The sequence below is a fragment of the Myotis myotis genome, unplaced genomic scaffold (assembly GCF_014108235.1).
Source record: "Myotis myotis isolate mMyoMyo1 unplaced genomic scaffold, mMyoMyo1.p scaffold_m19_p_17, whole genome shotgun sequence".
Taxonomy (NCBI): Eukaryota; Metazoa; Chordata; class Mammalia; order Chiroptera; family Vespertilionidae; genus Myotis; species Myotis myotis.
Window position 1 is genome coordinate 22,157,908 of NW_023416321.1, and position 23,679 is coordinate 22,181,586.

General features: G+C 39.1%; 1 protein-coding gene and 1 pseudogene across 1 annotated transcript in view; both read left to right on the forward strand.

Annotated features, from left to right (window-relative positions):
• APPBP2 (amyloid beta precursor protein binding protein 2) overlaps window positions 1–23,679 on the forward strand; it is a 51,384-nt gene that overhangs the window by 22,257 nt on the left and 5,448 nt on the right. The window contains exons 4-12 of the mRNA XM_036340257.1: window positions 2,899–3,022; window positions 5,486–5,654; window positions 9,659–9,748; window positions 11,934–12,001; window positions 12,082–12,187; window positions 13,113–13,237; window positions 15,719–15,804; window positions 17,263–17,453; window positions 19,906–20,071. Coding sequence (XP_036196150.1) covers window positions 2,899–3,022; window positions 5,486–5,654; window positions 9,659–9,748; window positions 11,934–12,001; window positions 12,082–12,187; window positions 13,113–13,237; window positions 15,719–15,804; window positions 17,263–17,453; window positions 19,906–20,071 — 1,125 coding nt within the window. The remainder of the gene's footprint in view (window positions 1–2,898; window positions 3,023–5,485; window positions 5,655–9,658; window positions 9,749–11,933; window positions 12,002–12,081; window positions 12,188–13,112; window positions 13,238–15,718; window positions 15,805–17,262; window positions 17,454–19,905; window positions 20,072–23,679) is intronic.
• On the forward strand, window positions 10,057–11,927 carry LOC118671669 (annotated as a pseudogene).

Consider the following 23,679-nt stretch of genomic DNA (forward strand, 5'->3'; position numbering starts at 1 on the left):
TATGCTATATATAGAGTATCCCAAATAATGTATGCATACACTTAGAATAATTATAAGGGCAATATTTATTAAAATACATTTCATTTTCAAAATTAAGCTGTCAGCTGTTAAAGTGTATACATTTTTTGAGGGACATCTTATATATAAAAAATATTGTTTAATGTTTGTATAACATGGTGTTCAGCAAATCTGAGATAAGTGTTTCAGGCAAAATAAAATTTTAATGTATATTTATTGTTGAAAGTATTGCAGATGTCCCTCCTTTTTCCCCCCATTGACCCCCTACCCCCACCCCAGGTCTTCACCATTAGGCAATTATTAAAGCTGTTGCTACCTTTTTACTTTCTTTAAAAAAATTTTTTTATATTTTGAAATGATTGTAGATTTACAGACAATATCAAAACCAGAAAGTTGACACTAGTTTAATACTGTTAACTCAACTATAGACTTTATTTAATTTTCACCAGTTTTTCTATTACATGCATGATTGTGTGTGTGTGGTGTGTGTGTGTGGTATGTGTTTCTGTGCAGTTATAACTGTCATCAGGATACTGAGCTGTTCTATCACCACAGAATACCTTTCATTTTTAACTTCTCACATTAATATGTGCATGGTCGTCGTCCCCCTCCCCCTTCCCCTCACACACACATATACATATACAGTGCACATACACTTTCTTTGCCAGCAAATTTTCATGGTCATTTCCTTCAATCTTAGAATAATTCTGTGTAGTGATTATAGACAGTTTACTGGAGGAACTTCAGAACATTCTTTTCTGTGAAGAACCCTCAGCAATTATCCTCCCATAGTCCTGTGGAATTTAAATTGCAACAAAGAATTATTACTAAAGAATGTCTCTAACAATAGAGCATTTGTGATCTTGATGAATGTTAAGATTGACATTCCTTTAATCTTAGATGGTCATGTGGGAAAAACGTGTGGGAAAAATTTAATATCAAGGAATGTGAAAAGCAGGCAGGCTAGTATTCATTAAGGTCCTCTGTTATCTCCATAAACACTTTTAATAATATGGCCATTGAAGTGAGCCAGGTTGAAGAATTACCTTGGGAGAAGAGCCAAGTCCTAGCAAACTCATTTATATATGCCCGGCCTGTGTGGCCATATGATCAGTTTTAATGTTAAAATGACCAAAACAGTGAAAAAACTTCATCCCAGAGCCCGGCCTGTGTTACTTAGTGGTTGAGCATCGACCTATGCACAAGGATGTTGCTGGTTCTATTCCCAGTCAGGGCACATGCCCATGGTTCGGGCTCAATCCTCAATAGGGGGCATGCAGATGTGCAGGAGGCAGCCAATCAATGATTGTCTCTCATCATTGATGTTTCTTTCTCTCGTTGAAATCAATAAAAAATATATATTTAAAAATAGAATCAACTACCACACTTAGGGCTTAGGGAACCAAGAGCTGGGGTTGGAATTATTAAAATTTAGAAGGTTGATAAGGTGCCTTAAGAGCTGGGATACTGCCAGGCAACAGGTGCCTCAGAGCACTGAGAAGTGGGGCCTATGGGTCTAGAACTTAGATCACTAGGAGCAGACCTAACTGGCTGGTGCTGGTGTCTCTGACCTGAGTTCTGTGAATCTAATTCTGCAAGTATTAGAAAACTGTAACTACAACTGGCTTATTGGAATGAATTGCCATTACCAGAGTAAAGAGCATTACTCTGGGGTTTTGCTGTCAGCAGGGGCTTTGCTGACAAAACTGGAAGCAAACAGGAAGGAGTGTCTCTTGTTCCTCCTCTGCCACTCTAGTTGCTCCTTTTGACAGAGACTACGGGGATTCAGCTGGCAAATCTAGTTTCCAGTGTCATAAAACAGAATCTAAAAAGGTTTATTTGAATCTGAAAGACAATCCTATATAATAAAGAAGTAATATTCAATTTGACCATCACTCCAACATACAAGATGGCCGCCCCCATGTGGTCAAAGATGGCCGGCAGGGGAGGACACTTGGGGGGACCCAGGCCTGCAGGGGAGGGCAATTGGGGAGGGACCGGGCCTGCAGGGGAGGGCAGTTGGGGGGAACCAGGCCTAAAGAGGAGAGCAGTTAGGGGTGACCAGGCTGGCAAGGGAGGGCAGTTAGGGGTGACTGGGCCTACAGGGGAGGACAGTTGGGGGGGGGGGGGACCAGGACAGCAGGGGAGGACAGGGGAGACCAGGCTGGCAGGGGAGGGTGGTTAGGGGCCGGCAGGCAGGCAGGCAGGTGAGCAGTTGGGAGCCAGCAGTCCTGGATTGTGATCAGGCCTAAACGGGCAGTCGGACATCCCTCAAGGGGTCCCAGATTGGAGAGGGTGAAGGCTGGGCTGAGGGACACCCCCAACCCACACCCCGTGCACGAATTTCATGCACCGGGCCTCTAGTAGTTAATAACCAGCACTACACATCTGTGAGGATGGTGAGTAGAGGCTGCTGAGTATGAATATGTATAATAACCATGTTATTCAGTCACTTGGTGAGGGCCATAAAGTTTTCTCAAGCATACTTCTCTACAATTAAAATAATATTTGTTTGATTACATGTAGCTTTAATTAAACATCAAACATGGATATGAGTAAAATATATTATTTTCTTAACTCAGACACTTTGACACCGTTTAAGACTATTGACACTATTTTTAAAAAATATTTTTATTGATTTCAGAGAGGAAGGGAGAAGGAGAAAGAGATAGAAACATCAATGATGAGAGAGAATCATCATGCCTCTGCACACCCCCTCCTGGGGATCAAGCCTGCAACCAGGACATATGCCCTTGACCGGAATTAAACTTGGGACCCTTTAGTTTTCAGGCTGATGCTCTATCCACTTAGCCAAACCAGCTAGGGCATCAAGTGATTTATTAAATTATCTAAGAGTTAACGGTTTTTCTTGTCCTTCAGGTGGCTTTCTTTCTGATGCAGGCTGGTACAGTGATGCTGAGAAAGTTTTTCTGTCCTGCCTTCAGTTATGTACTCTACATGATGAGATGCTTCATTGGTTTCGTGCAGTAGAATGTTGTGTGAGGTAAGTTGGAATAGATCCTACAATTACCTGCTCTCATGGTATTTAGTAGCTTTTATGGTTTTAACTCAGATTCTAAGCGTACATCACTATTTGAATTAACCTGTGACATGATTTTTATATGTCAGAGTTTCACTAGTCTGGCTTCCTGTCTCTCATCCCCAAAATATAGTTAACTTGCTATAGTTATTTTAGCTTAGATTTGAGTATTATGAACCAGACTGTCTGTATATATTTTTGCTTTGTCAGAGAACTTGTCTGTTCATTCATTCAACAAATATTTATTAAGTGCCTAGTATATACCAGGAACTGTGCTAGGCATGGGATGCTAGGAAAAGAAATATACTTTTTTCTTGGGTGTTATTATTTTTGTTTACCCTTGCCCTGTTTACACTTCTAGAATCGTCCATGACAAGATTAGTATTTTACTTATACGTAACAGTTTTCTTCTTTTTTTAAAAAAAAAATATATTTTTTTATTGATTTCAGAGAGGAAGCGAGAGGGGGAGAGAGATAGAAACATCGATGATGAGAGAGAATCATTGATTGGCTGCCTCCTGGCACGCCCCACACTGGGGATCGAGCCCGCAACCGGCATGTGCCCTTGGCCAGAATCGAACCCGGGACCCTTCAGTCCACAGGCCGACGCTCTATTCACTGAGCCAAACCTGCTAGGGCGTAACAGTTTTCTTTAAATATATATTCTTTAAACATATGTCCTTAAAGGAAAAGCAAGCAAATGTAGAAGTAATTCTGCTTTTTACCCTCCTTATCTGTTCTGCACATATAACATTTAGTTTTAGCTCTTTTTATATAGGTTTTCTCTCTGTTCCCCAATTTGACTTTTCTTCACAAGAATTTTTTAACAAAACTAAAGGGAAATAAAAATAAAGTTTAAAAAAATCATAGAAACTTGACTCCCTAAGTTACTTAAAGTCTGCTCAATTTACTGAATATATAATCTTCTATTTTTATTGAATTTGAATATCTATAGACGCTTGAATATATTTGTAGCTTCTCAGTTTTTGCTGTGAATATAAAACTGCTCTAAAAAGTAAAATCAATTTTTAAAAAATAATAACAAAATACTGTGCTTACATAGTAAGAGCCATATTTGAATGACCTTGAGAACTTAACTTGTCTTTTCATTAGGCTGAGTGTTGAGGCAAAATTAGATCCTCAGTTGGTTCAAAAGTTCCTGGGCCTTTACATCCTACTTAATGTAAGCCCAGATGGACACACAGATCCTGAAGAGTTTCTGCCCTTTTGTTTCAGTAGACAACCATCATGGACTGGAGAAATTACCAAGGTGTGCTTTTCTGGCATGAAATCTTTTGTTTTCTATCCCCACCATGTGCCAATTATTAAATAATTTCTAGAACCTTATTCTTAGGGGAAATGCCTACTGTGAAAGCTGGAAATGCAATTCTTGGTATTGTAGCAATGAGAGGTAACACTGTTCTTTTTATTCTATAAATTAACCTATGACTGGGTTTAACCTTATTTAACCATTTGAATAACTGTGAAATATATATTTCCAATACCAAGTCTTTTTATTTCAAGGATTTTTTTTCTTCTTGAATCGTTGTAATGCAGTGGTTCTCAACCTTCTGGCCCTTTAAATACAGTTCCTCATGTTGTGACCCAACCATAAAATTATTTTCGTTGCTACTTCATAACTGTAATATTGCTACTGTTATGAATAGTAATGTAAATATCTGATATGCAGGATGGTCTTAGGCGACCCCTGTGAAAGGGTCGTTCGACCGCCAAAGGGGTCGCGACCCACAGGTTGAGTACCGCTGGTTTAAAGTCTCGTCTAGAAATGTGGAGGATGGCAGACTGCCACGATAACCATCTGAATGATAACTATGTGTTTGAATGTGAGGGTGCTGTATTTCTTGGAAGAGCTAGAGAACATTTGAAAGTCAGGCCTGTTAAAGTCCTGTTCTGCTTAAGGTAACTGATTCCATGCTTGAGTTTTACTTATCTACCAACTGGGTGAGGGCTTGTCTCGCCTATCCTGGACTTGGGCTCATTTTTCCCAGAAGACTCGTGGAAGGTAATGATAGGTAAAAGTATTTCATGTTGATTTTTATTTTCTTCATTGTCTTCTAAATTTTTTATAATGAGACTGCATTACTTTTAGATTTGGAACACAGAGTTTGAAGTTAGATGTAGATAGATTTAGTACATGCTGAGTGCACAAAGCATGCAAAATATTTAGAGAATATAAGGAATCAAAGTTGGACAAGGTTAATCATGGGTAGCTTTCTGGGAAGAGCATATACTTCATGTTCATTAATAGATGCCAGTTTGGACCAGACAGCTGTTTTCTAATGCTGCCTCATTTCTTGTATCTGGTTACTTTAACTCATTTGGGTGCTACATTGGTGATCTGTAAAGGTTATCAGGTCAACCATACTGGAAATATTAAAAATAGAGGCATGTTTTTGTACTTTGCAGGTTGCTTCATGTGCGAAATGGAAACTGTAAATATCATTTGGGTGAAGAAACATTTAAGTTAGCTCAGACATACATGGATAAACTCTCAAAACATGGCCAGCAAGCAAACAAAGCTGCACTCTATGGAGAACTGTGTGCCCTTCTGTTTGCAAAAAGTCACTATGATGAGGTGAGTATTTTGAAGTATATTTCATTGTGACTGGTAAATATTTCTAAAACAGGATAAATCATATATTTTTGTCTTAATAGATCTCATTTTCACATGTTAGATTTACTTAAAGCAGTACACATTTGTAATGAAATATTTTAAATCAGCTAAAAATTCTGTGAGATGGGTTTTCAATATAAACGTGTGATTTAGGGCTTGTTTTGTTTTTGTTTTTATTTTGATCAAATGTATTTCACCTAAGTTATTTTGATGGGCATGCTCTGCTAAATAGACCTTCAAGTAGATGCTTTTTATTGAATGTATAACTCTGGGTGAACTCTCATAATTTGAAGGCATTCATTTCAACGGGAAGCTAGATTTTATTTATACTTTATTGCATTGTTTTGCTCCTTCCCCTGCCTTGTGAGACAGATAGCTTCACACCTGGCTTTATACTACTAAATTAATGCTTTAGGGGTAATGAATACATAGTTGAGAAGTGATCTGTTTATTAACTTGGTTACTTTATTTATGGAAGAATATCAGAATAATTTCATGCTGTCAGTTAGCTTTTATATTTTAAAATTATTCCTATTTTGATTTTTGCCCCATTAATATAAATATATATTCCATATTTAAAGGAAAATTGCAATTAGAAGTAAAACTAGAAAATTCTAGAGTAATTATAAAGTGGTATTAAGCAACTCCGATGCTCCTCTTGCTTGTAATCCTATATAATAAAAGGCTAATATGCAAATTGACTGAACGGCGGAACAACTGGTCGCTATGACGCACACTGACCACCAGAGGGCAGACACTCAATGCAGGAGCTGCCCCCTGGTGGTCAGTGCGCTCCCACAGGGGGAGTGCTGCCCATCCAGAAGCTGGGCTCATGGCTGGCAAGCACAGTGGTGGTGGCAGGAGCCTCTCCCGCCTCTGCAGCAGCGCTAAGGATGTCCGACTGCCGGCTTAGGCCTGCTCCGGTGGCGGGGGGGTGCCTAAGCCATCAGTCAGACATTCCCCGAGAGGGTGGACTGTGAGAAGGTACAGGCCAGGCTGAGGGAACCCGAAACCCAACCCCCCCCCCCCCACCCCAGAGTGCATGAATGTCGTGCACCGGGCCTCTAGTATCTATATAAGAAGACACTGAACCCATTTATAAAAATCTAAAATTCTTATCAGCATGCCTGCAATTTCTCAGCTGGTTTATGTATACTCTTCTGATTATTTTTGATGCTGCTCTCCTCTATCTGCTGAATTAGTTTTGTTGATGGATTGTTTTGCTGCCCCTGTGTGCAATGTCTGTTCCATAGCTTATCGATCAAGGCATAGAATTTGGACCCTTTCCAAGATTTTCATATACCTACAACCAATCCATTCACAGAAGGCCTTTGTGTGACTAGCCTAATTTACTGGAAATGAGAGAGGGGTAAATAATAACAGTTTAAGTATTAGAAGTGCCTATCTTAAAAGCTATTCAGGCCCTAACCGGTTTGGCTCAGTGGATGGAGCGTCGGCCTGCGGACTGGAGGGTCCCGGGTTTGATTCCGGTCAGGGGCATGTGCCTTGGTTGCGGGCACATCCCCAGTGGGGGTTGTGCAGGAGGCAGCTGATTGATGTTTCTCTCTCATTGATGTTTCTAACTCTCTATCCCTCTCCCTTCTTCTCTGTAAAAAAATCAATAAAATATATTTAAAAAAAAAAAAAAAAGCTATTCAGGTGCCTCACCATTTTTTACATTTCTACATAGGAACTCAAGTCATCTCTGGTGCCTCTTTTATCATTTTTTTATCTTTATTTTTTATACTGCCCTCTAGAACTGCACTCTGTTCTTTCTGTTATCTAGAGTGATTCAAATCATGCCATTCTTTACTCCCATATTCAGCCACAGGCTCATCTTAATATAGCCAGTGGAACAAAGTACCTTTTATTTACCAGTTTCCATTTTCTTTATTAGGCAGTTACCATTTAATTGACTGTAATTTTTTTTCTCCTGTATTTTAATTGGGGTTTTATACTGTGCCTTATTCATGGTGTTTGCAGCTCTCAGCAGTTTCATGAGGAATGCTTATAGATGTTTCTTGGGTAATTTTGATAGTTTATTTTTTTAAATATAAATACATTTGTCAGTGATAACTATAGAAAAGTACACAATCTTGAGAATATAGTTACTAAGTCAGCAGATATGAATTATCACCATAGCCTGATATAAGTTACAGTAGGCTAGGCTCTACTGAGATAATAACCCTAAAATAGCAGTAGATTGGAACAATGCAAGTTTATTTTACGCTCATGCTACAGCCTGTCTTGGGGATCTCTGTTGCTCTGCTTAACACTATGTCTGCATTTGCTCAAAATTCCATGTGATGAAGCAGTTTCTATCTAGAACAGCAGTTCTCAACCTGTGGGTCGCAACCCCCTTGGGGGTCAAATGACCCTTTCACAGGGGTCGCCTAAGACCATCGGAAAACACATATTGAATATATAATTACATATTGTTTTTGTGATTAATCACTATGCTTTAATTATGTTCAATTTGTAACAATGAAAATACATCCTGTATATCAGATATTTACATTACGATTCATAACAGTAGCAAAATTACAGTTATGAAGTAGCAACGAAAATAACTTTATGGTTGGGGGTCACCACAACATGAGGAACTGTATTAAAGGGTCACAGCATTAGGAAGGAAATTTTTTATTTTTCATTTATTTACTAGTATTTGTTTGTTTGATTTTTAATGATTTCCGAAATAGGAAGGGAGAGGGAGAGAGATAGAAACATCAGTGATGAGAGAGAATCATTGATCAGCTGCCTCCTACTGGGGATTGAACTCACAACCTGGGCATGTGCCTTGACTAGGAATCGAACTGTGACCTGCTGGTTCATAGGTCAATGCTCAGCCAGTGTTCCACACCGGCCAGGCTCTTTATTTCTTTGAACTTACTGTCCAAAATCATTTATTTTGCTTTTTTTTCCCTTCTCCCACTAAGTACTAGGAGAGGAGTGTCATTTTATGTTTTGTTCCTCACTAGATACCTAGATAGTAGCACACTGCCTGGCTAGTATCTAGGTATCTAGACTTTTCTGCACTTCAGTTTTCCATAGAAATGTTACATATTTCATGGGGCTGTTGTGTCAGTTAAATGTGTTAGTACACATAAAGTGTTTGGAACAATAGCTGGCATAAAGGAAGCAGTCAACTAAATAGGCAAGTAAGGCCGAAACCGGTTTGGCTCAGTGGATAGAGCGTCGGCCTGCAGACTGAAAGGTCCCAGGTTCGATTCCGGTCAAGGGCATATACCTGGGTTGCGGGCACATCCCCAATAGGAGATGTGCAGGAGACAGCTGATCGATGTTTCTCTCTCATCGATGTTTCTAACTCTCTATCTCTCTCCCTTCCTCTCTGTAAAAAATCAATAAAATATACTAAAAAAAATAATAAATAAATAAATAAATAGGCAAGTAAGATATAAAATAGTACCAGCTCATAGACACAGATAATAGCATGGTGATTACTAGAGTAAAAGGGGGGTGGGAGGAGGTAGGGGAAGGTATAGCGGGGGATAAATGGTGATGAAAGACTTGACTTGGGGTGATGAACACACAATACAATATACAGATGGTGTATTACAGAACTGTACACCTGAAACCTATATAATTTTATTAACCAATGTTATCCCAATACATACAACAAAAAATAAAACAAAATATATGCCCCCCCCAATTAAATAGTAAGCATTACTGTAGGAGAAGGAAAGTACAGGAAACCTAGTCTAGGACTGAAACTTGAGAGAGAAGTTAGATGGGTTAAGAGGAAAGAGGAATGTATTCTAAGGCAGAGGGAATAGTGTGTGCAAAGAGAAGAGAACATGGCTCTGATTTCCTGAATATTTGTTATATATCCAAAGAACTTAGCCTTAGAAAAAATTGTAAGTGTAAATATTTTGTGTGTTCTTCTTCAAGTATTTGAAAATTTGAAGAAAGAATATTTTTAAATTTTTTAAATTTTTTTTCTTTAGGCATACAAATGGTGCATTGAGGCAATGAAAGAAATCACAGCAGGCTTACCAGTCAAAGTTGTGGTGGATGTTTTAAGACAAGCTTCTAAGGTGAGTATAATGTTAAATTAATTAAAGGATTTAGCAAACTTTAAATTTGTCTTAACTCACTTATTTAACAAATTAGGTATTGCCTACTCTGTGCACTAACAAAATCTATTTTCTAAGTTTACATTCTTCTCAGTTTTAGAAATCTGATTTCACAGAAAACTTGTGAAAAATTTTATTTTATTTTTTAATATTTTTTTATTGATTTTTTACAGAGAGGAAGGGAGAGGGATAGAGAGTCAGAAACATCGATGAGAGAGAAACATCAATCAGCTGCCTCCTGCACACCCCCTACTGGGGATGTGCCCGCAACCAAGGTACATGCCCTTGACCAGAATCGAACCCGGGACCCTTGAGTCTGCAGGCTGACGCTCTATCCACTGAGCCAAACCGGCTAGGGCGAAAAATTTTATTTTTATAATCAGCTCTCTTAAGTACAGATTGAAATAGTATTTTGATGCTATTCTGCTTGAATTTATTTTGTGTGTGTGTGTGTGTGTTTAACCTTTACAATAACCTGAACTCTTATGCCACAGCTGTATAGGCTTTGATTACTTTTCTCCTAAAGGTATTAAATCTTTTGGTCGTAGTATTGTAGTCTCATAGTATGTCAGCTTTCTATAATTGACCTGGTGGGCAATACATATGTGATTTTTTTCCTTTAGTTTCTTTTTATTCTGTAAATAAATGCATTAACTCTTTGAGGCCAGTTAGTAATATCTAAAATTGCTGCTTTGAACTGGGAAACCCTGTGGGCCTGCACTTCACTCTTTTTTCTCATTCACCATCTGTGGTGGAATCCCTGCCAAGATGCAGATTTTCATGAAAACCCAATCAATCACTCTCGAGGTTGAACCCTTGGATACAGTAGAAAATGTAAAGGCCAAGTTCCAGGGTAAGGAATTCCTACTGATCAGCAAAGACTGATCTTTGCTGGCAAGCAACTGGAAGACAGATGTACTTTGTCTGACTACAGCATTTAAAAGAAGACCACTCTTCATCTTTTGTTGAGACTTGGTCGTGGTGCTAATAAGAAAAGGAAGAAATCTTTAACACCACTCCCAAGAAGAATAAGTATAAGAGAAAGATTAAGCTGGCTGTCCTGAAATACTACAAAGTGAATGCGAATGGCTAAATCAGTTGCCTTCATTGGGAATGCCCTTCACATGAATGTGGTGCTGGAGTTTTTATGGCTAGCCACTTTGACAGACACTGTTGTGGCCAATGTTGTTTGATCTATTGCTTCAACAAACCAGAAGAAGACAAGTAATTGTATATGGGTTAATAAAAGATATAAACTAACAACAACAATAAAAATTGCTGCTTTGGTGCACTGAGGCTTTAAAAGCATTGATGTACATTTCAAATATGCTCTAGTCTATATACTCATAGGTTTTTCAGTTTTGAATATTACATTTTGGTTGGTTTTACTGTCAATTAGAATACAGATTCTAAAATTATAGATTTGGAAGAGTACAATTTCTGTGAAATGTATGTATATATTTTTATTGATTTTTAGAGAGAAAGACTGATTTGTTTCAGTTATTTATGCATTGATTGGTTTGTTATATGTGCCCTGAATGGGAATCAAACCCTCAACCTTGGCATTTGGGACAATGCTCTAACCAACTGAACTACCCGGCCAGGGCATATATTTAATATAAAGACAATGAAATAGATGTTCAAGATGTTTATTTCTGTATACAAATGATAGAATTTTAAAACTACTGCCTATCCTCATGAATCAAAATATTTTAAGAAGTAAAAGGAAAACTAAAAATTCTTTGCATATAAAAATTGTCAGATGAAAATGATAAGATAGTTGTAAAGCTAGTCTAGAACTGGAATATAAATAAGTACCCTAGAAAATAACATGGTGAGCCCTACCCACATCATTTTATTTTAATAATAAGGAAGGATGGGAGTATACGAACTTTGTAAGGTAGCTTTGTTATAGCAGGTTTGTATTGGGCATGGCTATCAAAATTTTAATCTTATAATTTTCCAGGATATATTTAGATCTGTGTATAATATAATTTTCAAGTTGGAAGGAAAAGAATTACAAATAGAACACTTCTACTTATGTTTGAAGGTGCTTTTTCTTTTTGACCATTATAGTTTGAATATATAAATTATACTTATTTTAACACACTGAGAGTTGTTTAATAATTTTTTACTTTATCTTTAGGCTTGTGTTGTAAAACGTGAATTTAAGAAGGCAGAACAGTTAATTAAACATGCAGTGTATTTGGCACGGTAGGTGATTGTTATTAAAAATACCACTTCAAATTATCTGTCTCTACTTGATATCCTAATAGTTTCGTATCTTTTTATAGGGATCATTTTGGATCCAAACACCCAAAATATTCTGACACGCTGCTAGATTATGGGTTCTACCTACTCAATGTAGATAATATCTGTCAGTCTGTTGCAATTTATCAGGTATGTTAATGGTTACACTTTTTTTCTTTCAAACTAAATTGACTTGCTGACCTGTACTTGTTTTCAGTGTATAAACTACTCTCAAAAAATAACTTTCTGAGCCCCTCCTTAATTAGGCACACCATTAGTTGACTAATATCTAGAAAGCTTACAAGTTAATGTTTTAGGAATTGAAGAGAATCGTCTAGGAAAAGAGTTGTGGATTGTGGGCTCATATTAAAGAGCACTCTTCCATTTCATTTGTCCAGATTATGGCTTGTCCTTGTTGATTTAGGCAAGTCATAGCTGCTTTTGTAATAGCAAGGAGGGTCAATAGAGACAAAGCTATTTTAGGCCTTATCTGAATCTTTCTCAGGTAAATTGTTTTTGCCATGGTTCTGGACAAGGTATCCTTCATTTTATAGTTCACTTCTGAGAAGACACATAGAAAAACACACTGATATGATTCTCAAGACATATGAATGGTTTTTATTATTAAGCCATTGCCTTTTTTTTTTTTAATATTTTATTGATTTTTTACAGAGAGGAAGGGAGAGGGATAGAGAGTTAGAAACATCAATTAGAGAGAAACATCGATCAGCTGCTTCCTGCACACCCCCTACTGGGGATGTGCCCGCAACCAAGGTACATGCCCTTGACTGGAATCGAACCCGGGACCCTTCAGTCCGCAGGCTGATGCTCTATCCACTGAGCCAAACCAGTCAGGGCAAGCCATTGCCTTTTGAGTCAGACTCAGTCTTCAGAAAATCAAGCCTCCTAGGTAACTTTTATGTTCTATTGTGATTTAAATGCAGCAAGGACTTTACTTAAAAACTGATGGGATAAGTATATGGGATATATATTTAAATTACTAGGATGCTTAATTTAACTGAGTAGTGGTTTCTAAGGATTTACAGTATTATCAATTATTTTGATGACTTTTCAGGCAGCCCTTGACATTCGGCAGTCGGTGTTTGGTGGCAAAAATATCCATGTAGCAACAGCTCATGAAGACTTGGCTTATTCTTCTTATGTTCACCAATATAGTTCTGGGAAATTTGACAATGCACTGTAAGTTCCATGTTCCTTTTCATGAGGGATTATATGCTGTTGCTATTGTTTTGTTTTGTTTTTCCTAATACAGTAGTATTTAATGTACTTTGTGCATTAAATTTGTCTTCCTGGAGCTTTAATATGATGCCTAAAATGTCTTTGAAACTTTAAAATCATACCAATTTAGAGTTTCTGTGGTTTAATATAAATTATTTTCTCCAATAATTTTGCTTGTAATATAGTAGTAGCCTCAGGCTAAATTGCAAACTTAACCTAAAAACTTCTTGTTCAGAAGACACAGAAATACTGACTAAAACAATTATTTTTTAAAATGCATAAATGATCTTGCAAGAGAAGAAGGAAGTCTCCATGGGCCAATAATGCACTAAAATCCAAAAAGTTAAATAATCGACTAAAATCCAAACTATGGTATAACTGCTCTGGAGTAGTGGGAAAGCTTACAAATTCCTGTAATCTTGGTTGAACAGCAGTCCTGGGTTTAAGAGACAAAGCATTTAGCCTACAGTAAGCTGTGAGTTGGAAATGAAATCTTCACTTGAAGCCACCAGGATCAAGGCTACTACTCTCAGAGAAAGGATAGACTGGGAAAAAAATTTTGCCCACTTGCAAGAGACATGACAAGGAAACTTGTCATGAATTCCTCAAAGGGATATTTATAGCTACAGACATGTAGCACTCTTGTGTTTGGGCATCATGCATGCAGGAACCCTCAAATTGAGAAAAGCATTGAAACTACTAGTTCTCTTGGGATGCTTTTCAGGAGAAAATGTAAAACTCTTGGAAATAACCCTCAAACCAAACCATATAGATTTTCCATAGACTCAGCTCAACTCACCATTCTAAATTAAAAATAAGTAGAGCAACATTTCCTTACGAATGAGAGTCAGTAGATATAATGAACAGGATTAGGATCCTAAGAACGTTGCTTAACAGAACTTTTTGGTTGATATTATATAAAGTAAGTATTCTTAAATGATTAAAGATATAAATGGGTTGGCAAACTATGGCCTGCAGGCAAAATAAAGTTTTATTTGAACATAGCATTTTTCCTTCTCTTAAGTATCCTCTGACTGCTTTCACATTACAACAGCAGAGTTGAGTAGTTGGGACAGCATGTGTGGTCCACACAACCTAAAATCTTTACTATCTGACCCTTTACAGAAAATAATTGCTGACCCTGATACAAAAGAAGGAATCAGTAATATTTTGGAGGGGAAACAAAAGAAATAAAAAGGCAGATTTAAAAACAAAACATCTGTCTGATACATGCTACAGAATGGATGAACCTTGAAAAACATGAACTAAGTGAAAGAAGCCAGTCACAAAGAACATTTGTACGATTATGTTTATATGAAATATCCAGAATAGGCAAATTTATAGAGACAGAAAGTAAAGGTGGTTGGTTGCATAGGGCTAAGGGGTTGAAGGAAAATGTAGGGTTACTGCTAATGGCACAGAGTTTCTTTTGGGGGTGATGAAAATACTCTGAAATTGATTGTGGTGCTGGGTACACAACTCTGTCAACATACTAAAAACTGTTGAGTTGTACACTTTAAATAGGTGAATTATGTGGTATGAATTATGTCTTAGTATAAGAGCTGTTATAAAAAAGAAAATATAGCTAGATTTAGAAAATGCTAATTGACATTAAAACTCAGATAAGTTAGCTGGTGTATTAGACACAATTAAATAGACAGTGAGTTAGAAGACATTTAATGTAATGAAAATAATGATAACTTGGAAGATGGAGATAGAAAGCTTCGAGTTTTTTTAAGAAACTAACAGATAAGATAGACAAATAGCTTACCTTCTGCTTGATAAGATGGGCCATAAACAAATAACCAAACCTATCAGGTGAGGATGCATGTTGTGAAGAATAAAGTAAACTAGGAGTTTAGAGAGTAATTAAAGATTATTTAGGGACTTTTGTATAGACTAGAAAGGCTTTTCAATGAGGAGTGAGCCATGTAGATATTCAAGGGAAGAGTATTTCAGAATCCTAGGTAAAAACATGATTTGCATATTCAGAAAACTGACTGGAAGTGCTGTTTTTGAAAATGGTGGAAGATGAGGTTAGCGAGGTAGCCCAGTAAACGATCATTTTGAGTCTTGTAGGTAGTAATAACTTTATAGTTTATTCTGAGGGAGATGGGAATCCATTGGATGTTAAAAGTTCAGTTCACAAGCAGATTGAAATTTAAACCAAAAAAACCCAAATAATTGTTCTATACTATAGATAGTGTTAGAAATTCTCAGTATTATAAATTGTGTTTTAAAAAAATGCTTAAATCACTTTTAACTAAAAGGAAATACCAGAATATATTTATCTATCTGTATTGCTTATTTCTGTCTAAATGGTGGGCTCTGAAGGTTTAATTTGATGACTTGGTGTTGAAGAAAGAGAGAGGGAGGTAAGAAAGCCTGAAAGGGAAGCAGGGTTGGGGAAGAAATGCCAGAATATATCTATCTGTATTGCAGATTTCATGCAGAAAGAGCTATTGGTATCATTACCCACATCCTACCTGAAGATCATCTTCTTTTGGCTTCTTCAAAGAGGGTGAAAGGTACCCTTTGTAATTTAGTCTTCAGTATCTATCTGTCTGTCTGTCTGTATAGATTTCTTTAACTGTCAATTGTAATTGATGTCTAGTCTTTGATATTTTTTAATTGATGATATATGGTACAAAATAAGGATATTTGTTTATTTCTCCAGGGGTAGCGCTTAGGATTAGACTGTATCTATATACTAGGATAGCAGATTCACTGTTTTATTTATTTATTTATTTATTTTTATTTTTATTTTTTAATATATTTTTTTGATTTTTTACAGAGAGGAAGGGAGAGAGATAGAGAGTTAGAAACATCGATCAGCTGCCTCCTGCACATCTCCCACTGGGGATGTGCCCGCAACCCAGGTACATGCCCTTGACCGGAATCGAACCCGGGACCTTTCAGTCCACAAGCCGACGCTCTATCCACTGAGCCAAACCGGCTTCGGCAGATTCACTGTTTTAAAGTCATTTCCAGCCCTCTCTGGCTTGGCTCAGTGAATAGAGCGTCGGCCTGTGGACCAAAGGGTCCCGGGTTCGATTCCAGTCAAGGGTATATACCTCGGTTTACTAATAGTTACAGGCTCCTCCCTGGCCTGGGCCCTGGTTAGGGCAGGTGCAGGAGGCAAGTAATCGATGTGTTTCTCTCACATCAATATTTCTCTCTGTCTCTCCCTTTCTCTTCCACTCTCTCTTAAAAAAAAAAAAAATCAATGGAAAAATATCCTTAGGTGAGGATTAAAAACAACAAATAAAGTAATTTCCAGCTATTCGTAATGAAAGGTTGTTTGCTTCTCTCATATAGCATTGTTAATAAGCGAGAATGTCTACCCCCATCTCTTCCTCCATTTACATGCATTCATTCATGTATAACACAAAGGATTATTGCACAGTAACATGGATAGCAAACCGAAGATGAGTTTTTCACATGCCTTCAGCTTTATAGTGCAGGATTCTTCAGCTGCATGTCACATTATCCTTAATGTTTCAAGACTCTTAACAAATACCACCTTCTTTTTTTATTTTAACTTTTCCTATAATCACTACCAAGCATTTAAGGCATTTATTTTGCCAACATAATTAGGTCACCCATGTGGTAACTCCATGCATGTTGGATAAATTTTACCTTAATTCTGAAACGGGGGTTTTTCCCCCCTCTTAGTTTGCATTTATTTTATTTTTAAACATTTAAAAAATATATATATATATTTCATACCGGCAATGTATAACATTCTAGTACAATAATTAATTCTGCAAATAATTTGAAACACCATTGTTTTTCTTAAATTTGAATGACACCCCCCGCCAAACTGTGTCTCCCGCCCCCCCCCCCCCCCAGTGGAGTGGAATACTTTCTTCTTACTAGTTTTAAACCGTATCTACGTACATATGCATTTAATTTTAAATTATATGCTCAGATTAGCTCTGATAGATGGTTTGAAAGTACACTAATTTCATTGCTTTCTTATTCAGCACTTATTTTAGAGGAGATTGCAATCGACTGTCATAATAAAGAAACTGAACAGAGGCTGCTTCAAGAAGCTCATGATTTGCACCTTTCTTCACTCCAACTAGCTAAAAAAGCTTTTGGGGAATTCAATGTCCAGACTGCAAAACACTATGGAAACCTTGGAAGACTTTATCAGTCAATGAGAAAATTTAAGGTAGAAATGTGTTTTACTATATTTTTCTTTCTCTGAATAATCTAAAGTAATAAAGCATAATCTTAAATGATATATCTTCAGTAATCTTAAATAATAAAGTACACATTTATCTTACTCATACCATATTTCATTAAAATTGAGAAAATATATGGGGGAAGGGGATATATGCAATACTTTCTACAATAAAAATAACTGGAAAATTTTTGAGAAAATAATCTAGTATAAAGCAACATAGTCAAAATATAAATGTTTCAAAAATCCAGATCTTGGAAAAATAAGAAATATATCAAACCCTAAAGGCTAATATGCATGTTATAGTTACTTAAAACATAGTTTTTAGGTAGGTTGAGTACAGCAAGTGGCAGAGCGCCTAGCACATAGTGGGTATGCAAGAAATGTCAGATATTGAAAGTATTTTTTTTAATAAATCTTTATTGTTCAGATTATTACACTTGTTCCTCTTTTTTCCCCCCATAGCTCCCCTCCACCCGGTTCCCACCCCACCCTCTGCCCTTACCCCCCCCCCCCCCCACTGTCCTCATCCATAGGTATATGATTTTTGTCCAGTCTCTTCCCACACCCCCTTCACCCATTCCCCCCACCCCCCGAGAATTGTCAGTCCATTCCCTTTCTATGCCCCTGATTCTGTTATATTCACCAGTTTACTCTGTTCATCAGATTTTTTATTCACTTGATTTTTAGATTCACTTGTTGATAGATATGTATTTGTTGTTCATAATTTGTATCTTTACCTTTTTCTTCTTCCTCTTCTTAAAGAATACCTTTCAGCATTTCATATAATACTGGTTTGGTGGTGATTAACTCCTTTAGCTTTTTCTTATCTGTGAAGCTCTTTATCTGACCTTCAGTTCTGAATGATAGCTTTGCTGGATAAAGTAATCTTGGTTGTAGGTTCTTGCTATTCTTCTTGAAAAACCTTATAACTGTGGTTTTGAACTCTATATCCAGTAGTTTGCTTTCCTCCATTTCTGTCATTTGTGATCTGTTTCTATTTTCTTAGCATTTTGGCTGCTTCCCTGTGTCGATAGGGTGGCTTTGTGTGCTAGGTGTCCTATAGGGCCCAGTGGCTCAGCCTCCCCAATTACCTGAGGTGGACAGTCTTGGTGCACCCCTCTGTGGGGTGTATGCACAGTCTTGTTGTAGTTAAGCCTTGATTGTAGTTGGTGTCACTGGAAGGAATTGACCTCCAGGCCAATTGTCTGTGAGAATCAGCTGTGTCTGCAATGGGAGAACTTCTGTGCTGAAGACACCCTTATGGGGCAAGACTTGCTTCAGTGGGGCTTTGGTGCTCACTGAGTCTGCCCCCTGAGTGTGTCCCTTATGGATCTGAGGAGTTGTAATCTGGATGGTCCCACTCTGACCACTGGGTACACAGGCTCTTGGATCTCTAAGGAGTTGCTAATTTAGCCTCTGCCTGAGGCTACCCAGCAGGAGCTACAGAGAGATCTGCAGTTTCCTCTTCCTTGTTTGGGGTTTGGAGGTGCCCAGATGAGGCCCAGCTGTGAAGCAATGCAAGCTGCTGTGGTGCCTTGAGCCTTCTTTTGGATGTTCTGGGTCTCTCTGACCCAGCTGCAGTTTGTTAGGTAATTTTATATCTCTGCAAGTATTATTAATCATAGTGATAAAATTTACTGAATTTCCCTTTTGGAATTTTGGGTTATAAATTCTAAATGTCCATTTTAGGGTCACAATGAGGAAAGGATAGGAACACCTGCCTAAGACATTTATTTTTTACCTGAAACTCAATCTGTTTATTCCTCAATTAACCTGAGTTTAATTTGTCATAATAAAAATTATCATAACTCCAAAAAATAAAATGTACTTCTGTATAGCCTAGCGGTTTGGCTCAGTGGCTAGAGCGTCAGCCTGCAGATTGAAGGGTCCTTGGTTCGATTCTGGTCAAGGGCATGTACCTCGGTTGCGGGCACATCCCCAGTGGGGGGTGTGCAGGAGGCAGCTGGTTGATGTTTCTCTCTCCTTGACGTTTCTAACTCTCTATCCCTCTCCCTTCCTCTCTGTTAAAAAATCAATAAAATATATTTTTTAAAAAATTTAACATGCTATCATGGAATTTTAAGCTTCACAAGATTCAGTTAAGTTTTAGAGTGTGTTAACTGAAAGAAATAATTTTCATTTTAGAATGCCTTAATGGTATTTTCTTCTAACTTTTTATTACCAGGACAAGTTTTCTCTGGTTATTTTTGTCATAGAACACTATTACTATCATTAGGTTATGTACAGAGCTTCCCCAAACTGTTAATGCTTCCCATAATTAACTTTTGGAATAGCGTAGTATATTCTCTGATCTGATTACCTTATGACATCCATAAAATCTCTTGAGCATAGAAGAATCTTCCTCATTGGGTAAGAATTGTTGACATAAGGCAAAGCACACTCTAATGGTTTATATGGCTTAATTTTTTTTTTCCAGGAAGCTGAAGAAATGCATATCAAAGCAATTCAGATTAAAGAGCAACTTCTTGGTCAAGAAGATTATGAAGTTGCCCTTTCAGTGGGACATCTGGCTTCTTTATATAATTATGACATGAATCAGTATGAAAATGCTGAGAAACTTTATTTACGGTCTATAGCCATTGGTATGTTATTTTATAATTATCTTGGTCAGTTGATTAGAGATCAACATATCTTATATATTATATAAGGGAAGTGTTTTACCAAGATTTAAATGAGTTTAGAGCTTCCAAATTTTTCTTGAAACCTCCCAAAAATCATCTGGAACATTTTACTAAACATGATTTATTGATGTTGAAACCAGAATGAAGTATGACACAACGTCAATTATAGGCAAAAATAGTTATTTTAAAAATTAAAGTATTTTTGTAATTATTACCCTCTTTGTTCTCTGGATTTAATGATAGATCAGGTTTACCTGTTTTTTAACTTGGTATTAATGGAATCATCCTATCTAATAAAAGAGAAACATGGTAATTGGCGTACGACCGCTACTCTTCCCATTGGCTAATCAGGGCGATATGCAAATTAACTGCCAGCCAAGATGGCGGTCGGCAGCCAGGCAGCTTGAACTGAACATGAGGCTTGCTTGCTTCAGTGATGAAGGACTGCAACCTTCCCCGTCTGCCTTGCCGGCCTCTGAGCTTGCAGTTTGAAACATTGTAACAAATATAGAAGCTAAACAAAACCCCAGAAACCCACTTTCAGCACCCGGGATCTCAGAGCTGGAGTTGATACAGTGTCTCAATTATAGAACCCAAACAAACCAAATACCTGCTTTCAGCAACAGAGGCCTCAGAGCTGGAGCCAGAGCTAAAGCTGGCCCAGAATAAAAAGAAAAAAAGGAGCGGTTGGGAGCTTCAGTCACCCGCCAGCCTGAAAACAGCCCTCAGCCCCTCACCCAGACTGGCCAGGCACCCCAGTGGGGACCCCCACCCTGAAGGGTGTGTGACCAGCTGCAAACAGCCATCATCCCCTCACCCAGGCTGGCCAGGCACCCCAGTGGGGACCCCCACCCTGATCCAGGACACCCTTCAGGGCAAATCAGCCGGCACCCACCTGCAGTGCACCAGGCCTCTATCCTATATAGTAAAAGGGTAATATGCCTCCCAGCACCGGGATCAGTGGAGCCGCGAGGCCTCCCGGTATTGGGATCAGCGGAGCCATGAGGCCTCCCAACACCGGGATCAGCGGAGCCGAGAGGCCTCCCGGCACCAGGATCAGCGTGACAGCGGGCAGCGCCCAAACCCCCTGATCGCCCTGCAGCTCTGTGTGTGACAGGGTATGGCGCCCCAACCCCAACACCCTCACCCCACGGGCCCTGCTATGTGTGTGACGGGGTAGAGCCATAACCTCCCCATTGGCCCTGCCCTGAGTGTGACAGGGTGCGGCGCCCCAACCCCCTGATCCGCCCTGCTCTGTGTGTGACGGGGTGGGGCCACAACCTCCCTATCAGCCCTGCTCTATTCCTGACAGGGGAAGGCGCCCCAACCCCCTGATTGGCCCTGCTCTGTGCCTGATAGGGGGGAGCTCCCCAACCCCCTGATCGCCCTGCGGCTCTGTGTGTGACAGGCTGCGGCGCCCCAACCCCCTGATCGGCCCTGCTCTGTGGGTGATAGAGGGCGGCGCCCCAACCCACCCCCCCCACGGGCCCTGCTCTGTGTGTGATGGGGTAGAGCCATAACCTCCCCATCGGCCCTGCCCTGAGTGTGACAGTGGCAGCGCCCCAACCCCTTGATCCGCCCTGCTCTGTGTGTGACAGGGGGCGGTGCCCCAACTCCCCTATTGGCCCTACTCTGTGAGTGACAGGGGGGAGCTCCTCAACCCCCTGATGGGCCCTGCTCTGTGCATGACAGGGGGGAGCTCCTCAACCCCCTGATTGGCCCTGCTCTGTGCGTGACGGGGAGCTCCCTAACCCCCTAATTGGCCCTGCTCTGTGCGTGACAGGGGGCAGCGCCCCTACCCCCTGATTTGCCCTGCTCTGTGCATGACAGGGGCCGGCACCCCAACTCCCCAATCGGCCCTGCTCTGAGCCCAACCAGGGGCTGTACCTAGGGATTGGGCCTGCCCTCTGCCACCCAGGAGCAGGCCTAAGCCAGCAGGTCGTTATCTCCCGAGGGGTTCCCAGACTGTGAGAGGGCACAGGCCAGGCTGACGGACCCCCCCCCCCCCCGAGTGCACAAATTTTTGTGCACCGGGCCTCTAGTATAATATATATTTACTAGAGGCCCAGTGCACGAATTCGTGCACAGGTGGGGTCCCTCGGCCTAGCTGGTGATCGGGGCCCATTGGGGCCCATCTCACCTAGTCTCTATCAGATCTGATCGAGCAGACCAGCCAGGGGGAGGTTGGCTGTGGGAGCACGCTGACCACCAGGGGGCAGCTCCTGCATTGAGCGTCTGCCCCCTGGTGGTCAGTGCGCATCATAGCGACTGGTTATAAAATTCGCTTAGGCTTTTGTATATATAGATACATCTCTGGCTTCTTTTGGTGAACATGAATAATGAAAATCATCTGTGTTGTTCCAGATCACTATTGTCTGTTAATTTCCAGTGCTATAATAATATATTATTAGATAAGTATATAATTTGTTTATTCATTCTACTGTTAATGGCTTTTCAGAATATTTGAATTGTTTCCAGTTTGGACTTATATATCAGAAAATAAGATACTGTGATCATCATTTAATGTTGTGCCTATTAGAACTCCATTTTTTTTTTAAATATATTTTTATTGATTTCGGAGAGGAAGGGAGAGAGAGAGAGAAACAGCAATGATGAGAGAGAATCATCGATTGGCTGCCTCCTGCATGCCCCCTACTGGGGATCCAGCCTGCAACCCCGGCATGTGCCCTTGACTGGTATCAAACCCAGGACCCTTTAGTCTGCAGGCTGATGCTCTATCTACTGAGCCAAACCAGCTAGGGCAACTTCTCCATTTTTATATTGACTTCTCTGTCATTTTACTGATTTATAGAAGTTTTTTTCATATAATGTGGATTTAACAAGTCCTTTGTTGGTTATATGTGTTGCAGATCACTCTACTGCTTGTTTTTTAATGACACCTTTCAAAGAACAGAAGTTTTAGATTTTAATGTAATCGAATATATTGGGTTTTTTTTTCTTTTTTGATTAACATCTTTTGTATTCTGTTTAAGAAATATTTCCTACCCCAAAGCCATGAAGATATTCATTTAGAAGATTATCTTCTGGAAACTTCATTTTACCTTTCACATTTAGATCTATAGTACTGAAGTTGATTTTGTTTTTATTGTGCGAGGTAGGGATCAAATTTTTTCCTTACCTTCCCCCATGTGGATATACAGTTGACCCAGAACCTTTTTTTTTTTTTTTTAAGGACTTTTTTTTAGAGAGGAAGGGAGAGAGAGAGAGACATTGATGTGAGAGAGATAGGTTGGTTGCCTCCAGTACACACTCTGACCGGGATCAAATCTACAGCCTAGGTTAGGGGGGTATCAAACCCTCAACCTTTTTGGTGCACTGGACAGCACTCCAATGGACCACTTTTTCAAAAGATTGTCCTCTCTCCTCTGCTGTGCTACCTTTGTCAAATCATCTATCTCTGTATGTGTGGATTCCCCATTATCTGTAGTATTTTTACTTGCTCAGCCCTAAAATACACATAAAGTAGTTTTAGAATTGTTAACCTTTAGTACTATGAAAAACAAACCTCCTAATTAGAGTTCAATAATTTTTTAGTGGTTTTTTTTAGC